General features: G+C 31.7%; 3 protein-coding genes across 3 annotated transcripts; 2 read left to right on the top strand and 1 right to left on the bottom strand.

Moving 5' to 3' along the window:
• The first annotated feature begins 2169 nt into the window (after positions 1 to 2169).
• On the top strand, positions 2170 to 3763 carry LOC101264023 (uncharacterized). Its single transcript, XM_004242494.5, has one exon. It carries the CDS (start codon positions 2702 to 2704, stop codon positions 3581 to 3583), a length of 882 nt encoding a protein of 293 aa, XP_004242542.2. The 5' UTR covers positions 2170 to 2701; the 3' UTR covers positions 3584 to 3763.
• A 1834-nt stretch (positions 3764 to 5597) lies between these two features.
• On the bottom strand, positions 5598 to 10307 carry LOC101254909 (E3 ubiquitin-protein ligase CHIP). Its single transcript, XM_004242380.5, has 8 exons — positions 9942 to 10307; positions 9764 to 9831; positions 9616 to 9679; positions 8953 to 9024; positions 6552 to 6685; positions 6291 to 6444; positions 6090 to 6200; positions 5598 to 6002 (listed from the first exon to the last, which is right to left on the bottom strand). Exons 1-8 carry the CDS (start codon positions 10044 to 10046, stop codon positions 5880 to 5882), a joined length of 831 nt encoding a protein of 276 aa, XP_004242428.2. The 5' UTR covers positions 10047 to 10307; the 3' UTR covers positions 5598 to 5879.
• Positions 10308 to 13548: 3241 nt separating this feature from the next.
• LOC101255208 (auxin-induced in root cultures protein 12-like) lies at positions 13549 to 14879 on the top strand. The gene is made up of 2 exons (XM_004242381.5): positions 13549 to 14067; positions 14560 to 14879. The coding sequence occupies exons 1-2, from the start codon at positions 13606 to 13608 to the stop codon at positions 14833 to 14835; spliced, it is 738 nt and encodes a 245-aa protein (XP_004242429.3). The 5' UTR covers positions 13549 to 13605; the 3' UTR covers positions 14836 to 14879.
• Positions 14880 to 17656: the final 2777 nt, after the last annotated feature.

Here is a 17656-nt window from a genome sequence, read left to right as displayed (position 1 = left end):
CGTAAACAAAATAGAAAGAGACATAAAAAATAAAAAAAACGAATAGGTATGAGTGTGTTTGAAAAGCAAATAAAAAATAATGTGTAATTAAATCAAGTGTAGCCATTGTCTACCAACAAAAGAAACAGAAATGAGAAGTAAAAAATTAGACAATGTTCCTTGATAGTCTGTACAGTGACATATTTACACAAACTTATTTTTATAATATAATTTATATATGTGTCATAAAATGTTGGATATATGTCTTGTCATGTACATGCACAACATAAAGCACTCACAATTAAGCCTTCTAATTTTTAATGATGATCACTAGATTAACAACTTTAAGTAGTTGTGTGTTATTGGAAATTAAATATCTTGGCTAATCACCTACTAATTTATATGTCATCTTACGAATTTCAAAATCAAACATATTTTCATATGCCTTTTAAACATTTTATGTAAATTTTTCCAGAAACATAAAAGCTCAAAGTCCAAATTAACAATTAACATTTAAAAGTCTGATTCTTGAAATTAGAACCATATCACCCTACACTTGTGGAAAAAAAAAAGATTTTCCGAATTTTAACTATTTCTTAAATAGGGATTCTCAAAGTGGCCATCTGTGCAATTTTTATTTTTCATGTCTTAGAATGACAATGTGCTGAGGTTAATGACTCAATCAGAATGCAGCCCACTTAATGGGCTTTAATGAAATGGGCTGTGGATTGAGAAGTTTTAGCTCAATGGCCCATGTTAATTGGTCCAGCTTAGTCCATGTTTTCATTTTGTTGTATTTAAGGGTTCTATCTGTAAAGTCAATTTCTAGAAACAAAACGTATTCAGTCGTTCACATTCTTTTGTATTATTTTGTGTATTACAAGTATTAGTATATTGTTTTTCAATAAAAATGAGAAATATGAAGAGAATATTTGGGGTAATGATATTAAATATAAAATTGTTGCCTATATAATCTATCATGGTCGTCTGTCCTATTATTAAGAAAAGGTGACATTTTCTTTACACGGACGAAGAAGGAAAAATGTCATATAAATTGAAATAGATGAAGTATTTAATTTAGCTAATTCAAACAGGTTCTCATTGAAAATTGGAATTGTGGTACATACTTGAATTGATGAGTGATTGAAATCAGTTGGGCAATGGAGCGGGAGAGAGCTTAATCCACAAAATTTTTAATCGTTCTACTCACCCTACATAATATTTTTTTTCCATTTTCAATTCGCTCCACATTAGATTAACTTATTTTAAATATTCTAAATCAAAATAACTTTAAACACTTTTCTTTTTAAAAGCCAAATAAACCAAAAAATTATAAGTTAAAATCACAAACTTATAATTTTTAACTTGTAAATCAAAAGCTATATGCTTATCCAAACATGCTCTCAATAAGCCTCTATATAAACAAATTAAGTGTTAACAGTTGGACTATTAGGTGGAGAGATAATGAAAACAATGTATAATTTTCACTTATTAGGTATTTTATTTGTCCCATGGCCAATTTAAAATCATTTCAAAAAAGGGAATTCTTGGACCTAATACAAAAGAACCAAATATTGACCCTTCTTTAATTTCCCATCCAATTCCCTAATTAGATCCAATGAAATTCAAAGTTGTATACTCTTTAATAAATATAATTTCATATTCAATTTTAATCGTTTTTTTTTAAAAATAATAATTAATGCGTATGCGGCTACTATACAATCTTGCTTGGCCCCAAAGTTTGGCATCGACTGTCGAATCCATGGCAGCTTTAATGCAATAATCAATGTGTATACAAAGTCAGTTTGTAGTTTATATTGGGGAAAAAGCCTCCTCCATAAATCAAATTTTTAATTTTTTTATTCCTTCATTATTTAATATATATCCCAAAAGTATATATATGTGTCTATATGTATATGTATATATTTTTAAAATATATTATTAAATAGTATAGAATATAAAAATTTTTAATAAAATTTAATATTATTATAATAATTTTGATCGAAGTTAAAATATTTTCAAACTCATTTCCCTTTTATGTTGTAAGGACAAAACTCAAAGACATGTATTTCCAAAATTAGCTCAAAGATTTTCTACAGCTCACTTTCTTGTAACCCAAGTCATAGCAACTATAATCCATAACTTCAATATAAATTAAACCGGCCTTATACCATAACATAGCACTATTCATGACATTGTCAATATTTCGACTCTTCGTTTTTATTAGACGAAGAGAAGCTTTGAATTCTTAGCTTATTTGACATTTTTATTATACGACCTTATCCATATTGTTCATGGTACACATTTTTTTCTTCAAATTCGTCTATATATATATATTAACTTAAAATCGCTATCGATATTTCGATTAGTTTAAATTAGAAGCTCCCAAAAACACGTTTTCCCATCTTAATCCAATTCCATGCAGCTAATAATTATTTTTTAGTGTTCACCTTTTCGATTTTCTGAAGAGTCATATTTACCCCCTATACCCCCTACACTTGTCTATCTAACTAAGCCATTCAATTAATTACCAGAATTTTCTCAAGTATATCCTTTTTTATCAATGACTTATTCTCTTCTTTTCAAACACTTATAAAAGCATTACTCACTCCTCTATTTTTTTTTCTGTTTCGAATTTCAGTTTTTATTCGAATATTCTCGTGTCAAATAGCTGTTTTTAATAAGCACAACGAATTAATTGTGGTTTACTTAGAAAAAAAAAATGTCTGGCTTTCGCAGAATGAAGAGAGTTACTGACCCGTTAGATGAAAAAATGAAGGCTCGAATCGTTGGCAGTAGCGGCAGTGAACACAGTGCTCATGCTGATGATGATGATATTGCTTCTCCTAGTTTCTCCGATCTCGTTTTCGGTGATTTGGAAAATAGTGCCGGAGATGAAACTCCGGAGAATGATTCAGATTCTGAGCTTGATGTATCAATGTGTGATTCAATTGACAGGATTGAGATAATGCCCAGCCCTGTTTTCCGCAGCGAATTTGATTTGTTTCGGAATGTGATTGTATCCTGTGCAACGAAGGGACTGGAAGTGTTTTCGTGCTTTAAATCGAATAAATCGATGCTCCAGAGGAATGTAATGGCGTATCTTAGGAATTTCGGTTACAATGCGGCGGTTTGCAAGACGAAATGGGAGAAATCCGGTGGACTTGCTGCCGGAAATTATGAGTTTATTGACATTACGAAATCGGATTCCACTACTCGTTACTTCGTGGATCTCGATTTTAAAGCAGAGTTCGAGATCGCAAGGCCGACGATTCAGTACGAACGGTTATTACAGTCGTTGCCGAATATTTTCGTTGGAAAAAGTGAAGAGCTAAAGCAGATTTTGAGAGCAATGAGCGACGCCGCGAGACGATCGTTGAAAAGCAGAGGCCTCACGTTTCCGCCATGGAGGAAACACCGGTTCATGCAGAACAAATGGTTCAGTTCGTACAGAAGAACAACTAACATCATACCGACGGCGAGCTCGCCGGCATGGTTCTCACCGTCAAAGGAAACGAATGCGGCAAAATGCCGAACCGTCGGGTTTCACACTACCGCCGTGAACGGCTGCCTGTTGTTTCCCGCGACAACTCGTACTAGATGATTAGATAGCAATAATTAATCAAATTTTATTATTATTGATTTATGAATCGTAATTGTTTATTTGCAATGTGTAACGCGACAAATGCACATTGTGTGCACACATAGTCTAGTTGAGATTTCACATGCCATAGATATGGGCAAGGAGCATTTCTTTTATAAGATTAATTCAGTGGTCAGAGCAGCCTAGCGTCGTTGACAACGTGGAAAATCCAGTTTTAAAATTCGGGCGGCCGATTAAAAATATAATATCAGTATTTGTTGGAACATACTATACCTAAAAACTTATTTGATTAACTTAACTTAAATACACGCTTGTTATTATAGTATGAGTGAAATACATCGCTAAATTTGAAATATTTTCAACACTTTTCTAAATTTTTATCAAAAATTTTATACTTCTAGCAAAGTTAATTGAAAGTTATTCATAGTTTGATGATAAAATTAATAATTAACGAAATTATTTCTCTCTATGAAAAATAATATCCTAAACTAGTTTAGTACTCATTACTTTAAAATTCAAATTCATTCGTATTGCCATTTTTCAATAATAATATTAGTGTCGTTAATCTGACAAATCTTAATTGATCAAATAAGTTGGGACATTTGGACATTGAATGACTAAGAAAAAAGTTAATATTGAGGACAAGTGGCTTATATCAGTAGAGTATTTAATAAGACTGAGTTGGAGGAAAATATTAATATATATATATAATAAAATAAGGTTGTTGAATGGATAATGTGTTTTTCAAGAGATCCGATAGGGCAATAACAATTATTTTAATATATTTTGCCCTTTCAAGAAGATTTGTTTGTTCTTTGCAGGCTTGACTTTAGGGTATTTGTAGAAGCTCAAAGTGCCCTTACTAAAGTTCTTATAGCCTCTCTTTCTTTCTTTTTTGAGGGGTTGGGTTACCTAAAGGGTCAAAATGTAAGGACTTTATGATGCTTTATTTTTTATTTATTTATTTACAAGTTGCAACGTTTTTTTTGGTAAAAAAGTTACTTAGATCGAATGTTTATATTGATCGAATTAATAGAGGTATATTGTGTTTGAATGTACTATTTTTCCACATCAAAATATTACTTGATTATGAGTAGTTTTATTTATTTGATGTAAAACTCAATACCTATAAGTTTATACTCCACAATTTGCATAGAAATAGCTGTATTGCTTCTGTTCACCAATAAGTTTATACCCTTTCACAATTTGTGTAGAGATGGCTGTATTGCTTCTGTTAAAGATATAAATATTGTTTTTTTATTTTATTTATTTATTTGTTGGTGGATACTTCCTTGCATGTGGCAAAAGTAGAATAAAAGTGCCACTTGTCTCCTTCTTCTGGTTTATTTTTTAATTATACAAACGTGTTGTTGCTTTAATTTTATTTATTGTTGCATCAATTTATGCTGACAGATAAAAATTTCATTCTTTTTTAAAAAGAAACAAAACTAATTCCTTTCTTTGTCATGTTAAGAAGCGACGTTTCACAATCACTAATCAATATGCTTTTTTTCGTGCCTCTTCTTTCTTTCTTCAATCATGGTTCAATAATTTATTGTCCTAAGCGTAAAGAGACTACTCATGGATAGTGAATACTCAAAGTAAAATGAGATATGCCAGACATTGAGTTGAGGGTTTGTTTTCAGAGTAAATTGCATTCAACGCGAAAAGAATTAACTGTTGGAGTTGAGTTGATAACAGACACAGAATATCAAGGAGTAATTATTTTTTACTAAGCCAAACTGCATGCACCTCAAAATTTCAAGGGGAACTTACTACCTTTCAGCACAACTCTACCTATCAAGCCTAAGACATGAGAAGAAATCACCTAATATTTTTACCTCCAGTAGAATTTGATTTGAACTCATGATCCTCCATCCACTTCTTTCTTGGTCATTTGCGGTATAGATTGTAGGTTTATCTTTCCCCCTTTGTGCCATTGATGGTGAACATGTTGCAAAATCAAGTCAGAAGCTAGTTAAAAGTTTTTTAAATTCTTCACACAAAAGCTAGCTTTATCAAAAAACTATTGTTTCGTTAGATCAACAGTATATCAATGTAACATCTTACAAAATACTCGTGATGGTTTGCTGTATAATTAATGTACAAAAGCACTACACTGTACAACTGAGGTTAACATGAATTACACAGGAAACCATGTTAATACTGAACTATATAGGAAGCAGTTAGGCAGATGACTACCACCAAAAGATGTGTCCTCCGCCCCTATGGTTCTGTTCTTGGTTTCACTAGCACCACCAAGGACATGCGTCCTGTACGCCAAACGAAAAGTTTACTATATCCTATATGCCCAGCCATGCCTATCCAAAAACGCCCGTACAGATTCTTTTATGGCCAGGTTTGGCACCAACTGGGACGGCAAAAGTGGTTCTCTTGTGATTGGATCAAATTTTCCCACCTAAATTGCCAAGCTCAGGATCAGGAACATAAATTAACAAATCCAATGGAAAACAAAGATGAAATGAGGGAGGCGAAACAAATTTACCTTTTGCAAATGCTCAAGGATCACAGCCCGCTCATATGTAAACCCACTCGGAGTAATAACAGGGTCACGAAAAATATCAAGACTAATTTTACAACACAAGTAATCGGGAACCTAGAAATTTTGTTAGTGTTGAAGGTTAATAAAACATACTTGCTTACAAAAGGGGAAAATGACTAACATGATAATTGCTTGAATACTCACCTCAGTTGGAGTATCATCTGCTGCAGCTTTCACGAAAACCTTACCTAGAGCTTTCAGTTGCTTCAAAAGCGCCGTTGATTTTTCATCTTTGAACCCTTCTGTCTGAGAACTGTCAAGCATATGTCTCTCCTTGAGAGCTGACTCACATGATTCTCTGAGGCGCATACACAAGAAAAATCATGGGGAGGCGACCTATGTAATTGGTATAATAATTCAACAAAAGTAACAGAAATTTATAAGCAACATTAGAAGAGCCATTACTTCAAGTTCTGAAGCTCCCAGGAGCGCCTTGTAGATTCATGCTCCCACTCCATGTACTTTGCTTTAGCAAGCTCTTCCCAGATCTCTCCAACAATATATCTTCCTGGATTCGCACCTCTTCCAAGGTCTAATGCCTGACAGGATACATAGAAGAGAACTGTATCATCATAATTTATTTATTTTTATGACAAGGGAAACCCGCAGCCGCTACCCTTTGTATGCGCACAGGGTAGAACCCCCACTCCTATGCAATAACTCGCAAACCACATAGGAGAGGTAACCGCACTAGACAAGCCTGGAGCGACAAGCTCGACCCAAAAGGCAAACCCCTTGCTTTCCCTGGCAAGGAGTTTCGAACTTGAGACCTCCCACATGGAAAATCCAAGCTCAAACCACTGGGCCACCCCGAAGGGTTCATCATAATTAAGCAGAGCAAACTTCCCTAAAATCATCATTTCAACTAAAATAATTCAGCATATCATCAAAAGAAAAAATGATCGTTGATAGGTTTATCCAGTACTAAAAAGAAGATTTGAATTGAACACAATGATGACAGTATGCTAATTAACATGTTTTAACATACATTAGTTTAGTTTGAGCTTCAAGTAGGTAAGTCTGATTATTGAAGTCAAAGCCAGACCCCAAGCTGGAAGCATTAGCCTTACAGGAGTTCAGTTGTTTCACAGGTTTAAATTGTTCCTTAGGAATTGCAACCTATGGTTCACACTTGGTGGATTGAACTCAATAATTTTTAAAAAAAAACTTACAGAAAGTTTTGGATTGAAATTTTATTTTGATATCTCTGGGTATTGAAACTACTATTTCCAGTTACTACTAGTAAGAGCAACCAACAACGAGCATATAAATTTGCCACAACAAACAAACAACAGTTACCAAGCAAATTTTCTGATAATGCTTCTTGAGGAATTCATTCATTCAAAATAGGTAAGAGGAATAAACTCATTAGTTATACTTGCCATCAACTAGGAATAACTACATCCTTAACATCCACATTTCTTCAAGCTGTGTGTGATCTCACCCTTGAAAAAGAAATGTGAAATGAGCTTAACATTTTCCCAGTAAGCTCACCTCTGCTCCATGAACTATGATTTACTTTGACAATGCATTTTCATAATATGTAAATTCCAAAATATGTAATCCAGAGAACTATCACGTTAAAAACATGCATACAGCCAACACAAAAAGAAATCACCGAGATTTCTTCTGATATGCTTAAACCTTGTTAGGCAGAGTTACTTGGTGTATGTGCTAGTGGAGGTAGCAGATATCTGGTGAAATAGTTTAAGTGCACACAAGCTAGCTTGGGCACCATCATTATCAAAACAAAAGAACGCTAAACCAATTATTCTAGCATAAATACGTGTTCATTTATCTCTTTCACCTCGCCTAACATCTATTTTCCTAAAACTTCAAAGAGCCACGCTTAGATTAGTAGTTCACCACTAAGAGATCCAATTACACATATGAAAGATGATAATGTTGGTTAAGGCCAAGATGTTTGACAGAAGCAAGCTAGAAACAGCACATTGGAATTACTGTACGTGATTACTAAGCTCGAAACATGAAGGTGATATTAGATCAGTTTTAGTTAAGGTTTGAACCTAAGCCACTTTTATGGAAAATACAGAGTCAAAAAATAAACAAACGAAATGATAAAAGGTTAAGAAACCTGTTTTCCGACAATCAAACTTGCAAACTTTCAACAGAAAGCATTGGAGTAAAGTAAAGAAAGAAATAGTTGCTGCTCAATGGTGGGCTATGGTATATCACACTTGTAGAGTGAGGAATTGGAAAATATACAGAGGAGTAAATGGACAAAAGGAGCAAGTTATAACAAAGATAAAAAATGAATTCATAGACAGGGTAGGTAGATTTCGGGGATCAAAAAAACAGTATAAATGTAGGATTTTTATTCAAACTTTAACTAGTAACTAGCTTTGAGAAAAAGAGAATAGATAGAAACGCTGTGTTGTTAGGTGATCAAAGCTGTAATTCTCGTTTGTTATCAATGGTAATGTTCACAGTTGTTCCCAAAAAAATATATCGAGAAATGAGCAGTGACAATAGCAACCGCAATACGTCCCTAATTATATAATTGCATTCGTATTAATTTAGAAAGAGCATAAAAGAGGAAACAATGATAACAAAAGTAAGAATGCATAATGACTGACCAAATTATAAGGGGGGAAAAGACCTACCTTGTCACATCATCATTTTCATAAACATTTTGGTCTGTAGTCTAAACTCACAAACAGATGAGGCTGTTTGGATACAGATTAGACACCGCAGAGAGACAAAGCCACAAAAGTGTGGTGCACCAATGTGATGTATGGACACTTGGAAGACAAATATTTGAACATCTGTAAGAGACGATGTATACCTTTTCCAATTCTCTCACACCTTCACCAAATGCTTCCTTTTGTAGCAATGCAAGACCAAGATAATAGTGGGCCTGTTTACCCAGAAATCACTCTTACGTTATTATCTGTAGGGAAAAAACAAGTTCTAGCAACACCAACTAAGAAAGACCATAAATTCAGCAGATAAGAAACATAGATTCTGGAGAAGTATTCAACTTTGATTATGTGGATGTTCTAACATGCTGCATTATTTAAATTTATCAATAATAGTTAACAAATCAACAATCTCCGGAATTTACATCATAAAAACCTCCAGAGTATCTTTACAGTAACTGCTCTCTCGGCAAACTATTTCTCCGATGGAACATTTAAGATTTCATATTTCCATTTTTCCCTCTTCAAACTAGTTATGACCATGAGGGTTTTCAACATCCATGAGAAAAACAAACTAAATTTATTGATAAACTAAAACACATCTAAGTCAACCTTGATAAAAGCAACAACAACAAACCCAGTGTAAACCCTCAAATGCTGTACAGGGAGGGTGGTCTATGCGCAACCTTACCACTAAGTTGTCAATGCGAGAGACGTCTTCCATAGACCCTCAGCTAGATAGAGCACTTGTATGAAAACACAAGATTGGAAAAAGGAACATGCAAGCTACATATCACAATGTTTCGCACCTTTACAGAATTATGATCGAGCTGAATCGCCCTCCTGCAATCTTCCTCCACTCTTCTCCAGTCACTATAAATCAACGATCACAATAATACAAACACATCAACCAACATATCATCAAACCGAACAAAAAGAGATCGAAGAAGCACATACTTCCGCCTCCGATGACATAGAGCACGATTTGTCCAATATATCGGAACATTAGGGCACAAAGTAATAGCCTAAAAAACAAAGCATTCAGTAGAATCAAATATCCAAAAAAAAAATTTTAAAAATAGAAAAAGAGAAATATCCATCCATTTTGACCTAACATTCACAATAAAAAAATTACCTCGGTATAAGCATCAATGGCAGCGCCAAACCGATTCTTCTGAAAATAATTGTTCCCATCTTGCTTTAGTTGTTCCGCTTGCTTTGAACCCACGATTGGTGCCATTACTCCTCTACTTTTTCTTTTCCTCTACGATCTTGAAACTACCACAAAGTTCTTAGAATCTGTATAATCAATTGCTACCCTCTTATACACATGAAATTTGCTTCAGAATAAAGGTCGGAAAATTGAAAAAGTAGCCGGCGGGGAGGGGCGGGAGAAGGATGGTCTGTGAAATTTCAAGAGCAAATGTGCGGAAGGAGCAGAAAATTGGAAGCGTATGCGACGCTGCGTCGAAATGCGATAAATTGTTAACTGTGCAACCTTATTGGGGCCCACACTAAACCACCCCCTTTTTTATTCATAAAAAATAAATTAAGAGGTTAAATTCACTATATTATAATTTTCTTTTAATTTATTTGTCCAATATATAACGAAAAGTTAGTGTATTAGATCATTCTTCGATTCAAGTTGAACACAAAGTTATTATGAGAACTATATTGAAGTTATGTGGAAGTCAAAGGTCGTTCAATGGGGCAATAAGAAGTTAGTATTGAATTGATTGATTATTTATTTAAAATGATATAATCTTTAAAAACAAGTAGTTGGTGACTATCTTTATAGTCGTGAAAGTTAAACATCTAATTAACATTTTCATAAATTAAATCTAAATATTACTTTATTTAGATAAATATATTCATGTTTGACAGAATCACACAATCGCTAATTGGTTCTAAATATTATAGTTTTTGTCGTTGCCCATTCCTAAACATTTTTTCTCTCAAATTTTGTTTGATTTTTCTTTTTTTTTTTGGATAACATAATAATAGAATATATATAAAAATAATTTTTGAAAAACGTTTGACTTGAGAGTGGCAATTCAAAGGAAAGTCCTCTTGACTTTTCATTGGAAATTTACAGCATATGGACTCATGCCAACTCAGACTAATTATAGGCCCACGGCCCAGCTCCCTTTTATATGGTATAATATACGTAAAAATGTAAGGAATCCCATAGTGTAATTTAATAATTACACTTTATTCCGATAAATTTAATATTTACTAAAAATTTCTTAAAGTTTTTGTGTCGTGATACTTTAGACTCTAGTGATACATGGTAAGTTTAAACTGTTAAGAAAAAAATGGGGAAAAATGGTACATTTAAACTTGTTAACTAAAATAGCTTAATTTACGGTAACAAATCATTAATCAGCATTAAATTAGCAAGTAATTGGATATTAATTTTAAATTTTGAAAATCAAAGGTTATATCATCTATTTTGAATACATTTTTTATGAACAATCTGTTAAACTTCGAACTGCAGTAATTTTATTTTCAAAACCGCATGATACATAAAAACATTATGATACACAACAAATTCATGTATCAATGCATCGTCTAAAACACTATATACACTGATTCAAAATGTTCAGCAAGCACACTTAATGGATACAAAATGTATCAATGCATCATCTAAAACACTATACACACTTGATGGATTCAAAATGTATCAGCAAGCACACTGATTCAAAATGTATCAGCAAACACTTCATGTATCAATGCATCGTCTAAAACACTATACACACTGATTCAAAATGTATCAGCAAGCACACTTGATGGCGCAGTTATTGAAATTAATCACTGATACATGATAAAAAATTTCAAAAACCCTTGATAGAAATCATATGATACACATCTAATCAAGTATCAAATCATAGACTAAACATTATAATCCACTTAGTACTTATGTATTAAACCTATTGTCTGATACATAATAATAATTTTCATAATTTTTTGATACATATTGGATTCCTTAAAATTTTTACTAATTTCAACAACAATTTTAAAATAAGTATGAAAATCAACGAAGGCATTATACATTAGTTTAAGAAACAAATCAACTAGATACATTAAATATGAAATCATATGTATTATAAAGGATGAACTACAAAAATAGAGAGAAAAAATCAACAATTGATCTGTTGAAAGCAAAAAGAAACAAATGACCAAGGAATCCCCCTACACTTTTATCTTTGCTCTATACCAACTTCTGTATCTTTGTCTCACTGTCAACAATGGAAAATGATTTCATCAGCAAAAGAGGATCCCTGGAAACGATGATGTTGCAAGGAGCAATGAGGATACATCATCTCTTTCACTTTTTCCTTATACATTTTGTAAATGTGGAAAAGGAGGAGATCTGATAATTCTTCGGAAAAAATTGTGAACCGAAAACTTACTTGGTTCTTGAAAAATCTTATGGAGAGAGATCAAATCTAAAAATTAAAAAATGAAGGAAGTAAAGAATGAGGGAGTGAAAATAGGAAGAGGTTAAAGGGAGTGAAATAGGGAGGGATTAAGGGAGTGAAATTAGGAACAGAAACGTGTTTTTGAATGTGAAACTTAATGTATCTAGAACAATGAGATTTGAAAGGAAAAGAAGGGATTTTAGAGATATTTTAAAATAGTAGGGAATAATAAAAATTATAAAAAATAAAGGTGTGTATTTAAGTAATTTATTCATAATATACATCATGAAATTCATCCTTTTGAACTACGTTAAAAAATTTATATTATTGAATTTTTAGATTCTAAATTTCTAATACATTGACTTTAATATTTCGTTTCCAACAAATCACAGTCAAATTCATGAATTGCGCAAAAAATATTCATACAATCAAACTAGTAGGTATTTGACCATATGATATTATATTACGATATAATTTTGTGAGATGGAATCAACATTTAGATATACGATTGATTATATGTGAATTTCATATCATGAGATGTGATTCAATTTTCTTCAAAAATCATAATATGGAATTATTTGAGAATTTCATATCATGATTTGAATTTAAACACTAAAATCGGTTTACAAGTTTATATTTTGTTAAAATAACCCCACGGACTTTTAGGATTTGGAAAAGTACATTCAAATTACTAAAACTAGGCATGAACCATTTTGATATTGATACACGAGAGAAAATTGTCATAGTTTGTGCTATGTTACATATTTATTTGCATAAAGGAGTAATAAAATATTTAAGATCGATGATCATGAAAATATAGTTGCGGATGATATTAACAAAAAAAATGACTCACAACAATAATGATGGTTTGTCTTCTCAGTCATATGATCGAGAAATGCAAGTTCAACGTGAGGAAGTTATCATTATAATGCGGAAGGATTATATTAGAGAGTAATGCATTGAATAAAAAGTTTGATAAAACAGTTACTTAAGTGGAAAACAAATAACTTTGTAACAATTTATTATGAGATTTTGATAATTTTTTATTTATTCGGTAAGATTGATTAAACAATTGAATTATTTTAATAGTTTTACAACTTATATGATCATTATGTTTATGAGAACTTTCATATTGTATGTTCAAATAAAACTTCAATTTCATCTCGTAATTTCATATTATGATATTGTTTCATAATTTCATATCACGATATCATATCGCATGCCCAAACGAACACTAAATAAACCTATTATTACCAGTTAAACTATACTTCTATATGGAGTAGTATTTTTATTTACAATGTTATCACGTTATATAAGTGAAGGATTTCCTTCTCTATATAAAATATCGAATCCCCAAAATTCAGCATCTCTGCAAATATGGCTTCTCTTCTTCATCTTCATTTCATCTTCCTCATTGCATTTCTCTTAATTTACCCTGCAATATCTAACAATTGCTCGTCTTCTCCGGCGCCAATCTCCGGTAACACTCACTTCGCCAACTGCACCGCTCTCCCTTATCTGAAATCGTCTCTTTACTGGACTTACAATTCAACAAATTCGACACTTGCAATTGCTTTCGTTGCTCCTCTGCCTTCTTCTGATGGCTGGATTTCATGGGGAATTAACCCAATTACCGCATCCATGATCGGCACTCAATGTCTTATCGCATTCAAAGCTTCAAATGGATCCATGATTGTTAATACTTACAATCTTACTTCGTATACATCGATTACACAAACTGATAAACTTTTGTTTGAAGTTTTGAATTCTAAAGCAGAGTACTCTAATGGCGCCATGCAAATATTAGCCACTTTGATACTACCGTCAAATATGACCACGGTAATTTTTACTTTTTTTTTGTCTTGATTTTTTGTTTATCATATGAGATTTTTAAAAAAGGATACTTAACATATTATCATACAACAACAACAAATTCACGAAGTACGATTTGAAAAAGATATTATATATTCATACCTTATCATAAGCTAAAAATTTATCGAAAACAGTTTCTTCATTATATAAAAATGAGTACACACATGACCGGCTGAGACTATCCTTCTCAGATGTCACGTATAGAAGTACACTAAATATGTGCTTGAAGTAATTAAATATTTTGGACTCTTTTTCTTTGGCAGTATAATTTTGAAGAGTGAGTTTTGTGAAATAATTATTTAATTTTGTATAAATGATTATTTTTTCTCGTCTATGAATGTGGATCAATAGTTGAATTTCTTCAATTTTACTTTTGTATCTAACTTTGGTATTTATTCACTATTGTTATTTTAGTTTTATTAGTTATCATATGAAATCTGTTTATTTCGATCATAACAGGTGAATCAGGTGTGGCAAGTTGGATTAGCGGTGAAAGACGGTACACCAATGGCGCATAAGTTTGATCCTGACAATTTGAAATCTAAAGGCACATTAAATTTGACTACCTCTTCCGGTGGCGACGAAAAAAATGCCACAGCTCCGGCTCCCGCTGGTGGCGGTGGACAGAGTGATGATAAAATGGGTGGATCTTCAAGAATTTCGAATAAAAATACTAGTTTTTACGTTTTTGTTGTGTTCCTTGGAGTTTTGTTTTTTAACTTAAGATCAATCTAACAATGTTCTAATTTGAAGTGATTCAATAAATTAGTTATTATTTACATTCACATTTTATTAAATGAATACAATGCTCTAATTTGGGCGAATGACAATGGCTCTTTCATGATTTTTTTGATATTCTGAAATTAATACATAAAAATATTATAGAATGTATTTGTAAATCGACTGAGTAAGTAGAAAGGTTTATTTTTTTAATACTTAAAGGTTAAAAGTTTCATGAAACGATTCATACAACAAAATATTTGACATATTTTTTTACGAACCTTCTTTGTTGAGTAATTTAAGCCAAAAAAAATGGGCATTCAATATTATTATAGGTCAACTTTTTTGTTGGGCAATTTAAGTAAAAAAAAATGGCATTCTTTAGCCATATATCCAACTTATACGAATGAATAGGAGCACAATCTTTCCTCCCCTAAAATCAAGCCTATTTAATTTTCATAATTAAAATGACTTATTTTTATCAAATTTGTTTTGAGTAGAACTTTAATTAAGAGTCTCAACTTATATATATATATATGTATATATATATTAGGACATGTATTAATTCGTTAAATTGTTTACTTTAAAGATACATAGTGTATTATTAAGTAGAACAAATATAACACACTTTTTTTAAGCGTATATTACCTGTGTAATTTGATTTGGATACACAACCTTTTAGCTATCATTAAAATTCGTATTTCTTTTTAAACAAAAAATCTACCCATAAATTTAGACAAAACCTCAATTGAATTAAAAAATCAATAAACCACCCAGCCCGTGTATACAAATGAAATTGGACATCCAATTTCTCCCTTAATTAGATGTCTTGAATTTAAACTTTGATATGAAAAAAAAAAAATTTAGAACAAATTTCTCATTGAATGAAGCCCTGCGCAGCGTGATTCTAAAATATTTCGACTCTAATACACCCGGTGAAAAACCTTCTTCACAACTTTCTTCGAACCACTCGACAATATATTCAAATAATGCAGCGGTTAAGTGTGAACATACTTATAGTCATTAAAAGTTGTTAGAAATTATGTCGTACTTTCCTTTTTATTTTTATCTTTATACATTTAAAGTAAAGAAATTTGCCTATTAATGAATGAAAAATATCCTTTAAATGTAAGTAGTTATAAAAAATCTTAAAATATCAACCATACTTTTGGTAAAGGTTATGCAATTTTCAGCTAAATCTTTTTGGCCCATAACGAAATTCTACAATTTATGTCCGTCTTCTTTAGTGTTGTGTCTGCATCAAAAGGAAATTGTCCAACAAAATAGTTGGACAGGTTTACTGTTCATTTTTCGTTAATTGATTAATATTCATATACTACATTTGTTATACGTGAATTATATATATTATATTCATCAGCTATTTTTAGTTTAATTGATTGAGTGGACGGCTATTGAAGTTAGTTCTTCAATCAGTTGAAACTTGTAGTGATTTTATATATATCTTGATATTTATGTGACAATAAAATTAAAAGGCATAATATATATGTTGGATTCTAAATTTTACTTTAAATTTTAATTTTCATCTCCAACTTTCATAATGCACAAACAAACACTTTAACTATCTAATTTTTAAATAAATAAACACATGAGTCCTACATAGCATTATACACGTAGAACATCACGTATGACAAAAAATGACATGTAGGATTACATGTAGGACATGTGTGTCTATTTGTTCAACTTTATACAAATTTAAGTGTCTACTTGTGCACACTCAAAATTGAAGGATATAAATGTAATTCGAAATTAAATTAAAGAGTACATTTATACATTATATCAAATTAAAATGTGTTATAATATTTGTCTGACTATAAAATCACGTGTTATAATCTCAGTTGTATATGCATTCCATATTGTATGCCCATAGTGAAATGCTAGAAATTGTGTCTCTCTTCTTCAAGTTTTGAGTGTGCATCAATTCGTCATTTTTTCCTATTTTAGATTTGTCAAAAAAAAAATTATTAATAGTTTACAAACCACACAGGGATATAAACCACACTAAACAAGTCACATGCGACTTGCTTAACTCAAAAGACATTGAAAAGAATCAATTTCGAATCCTTCAAACGAACTGAATTATCCCAAAAGACGTTCATCGCTTAAAAAGCTATTGAACTAGCAATTTCAGAGTTGTTGGTTAGGATGAAACAACAATGATAAAAAGTGATCTTAGTGATTTGTGCCCACTTGATCATTTCATTGTTATGTATAGTCTTACAAGTGTGTAAAAGTACAACAATTATAGTAACCTGATTAATGTACATTTGTCTGTAACGTAAAATACATACTATACTTACTGGCAATATCACTTTTATCTTAAAAAAATTAGGTACAATTTTACTATTTTTTGTGATCTTTAATTAATTCAAATACGCATTGCATAGAGACAAATAAGGAAAACTCCACTCTTTAATATTTTGGTTGATTTTAGTTAGCTTGGTTAAGGATATATTGTTGGGTTTTAAGCAAGTGTGAATGAGAAAAGAAAAGAGAGAATATGAAAAGTGAGAAAAATAATTTGGAGGGAAAATGAAAAGTCATTTGCAAAATGCAAATGAAAAGTCATTTCTCCCATATCGGCAAAAGAAATGGAAATTGTTGTCCTTATAAAGGGAAACACTTTCATTACTTTTTAAAAGAGATAAGAAGAAGATGTCCCCTCGCGCCGTCGTCGTCGTTGCTCCGCTTTGGATTTGATAAATTTTTTGGACAAAATTTATTTAATCAATTTTTGTGGGTAACGGTAACAACATTCCGAAACGTTGTTATTTTTCCGAAAAGTCGTTACTTTTCAAAAAGTAGTTATTTTTCCTAA

This window comes from Solanum lycopersicum, chromosome 6 (assembly GCF_036512215.1).
Source record: "Solanum lycopersicum chromosome 6, SLM_r2.1".
NCBI lineage: Eukaryota > Viridiplantae > Streptophyta > Magnoliopsida > Solanales > Solanaceae > Solanum > Solanum lycopersicum.
The sequence above is the reverse complement of the archived record's forward strand: the minus strand, read 5'-3'. Positions and strand labels throughout refer to the sequence as shown.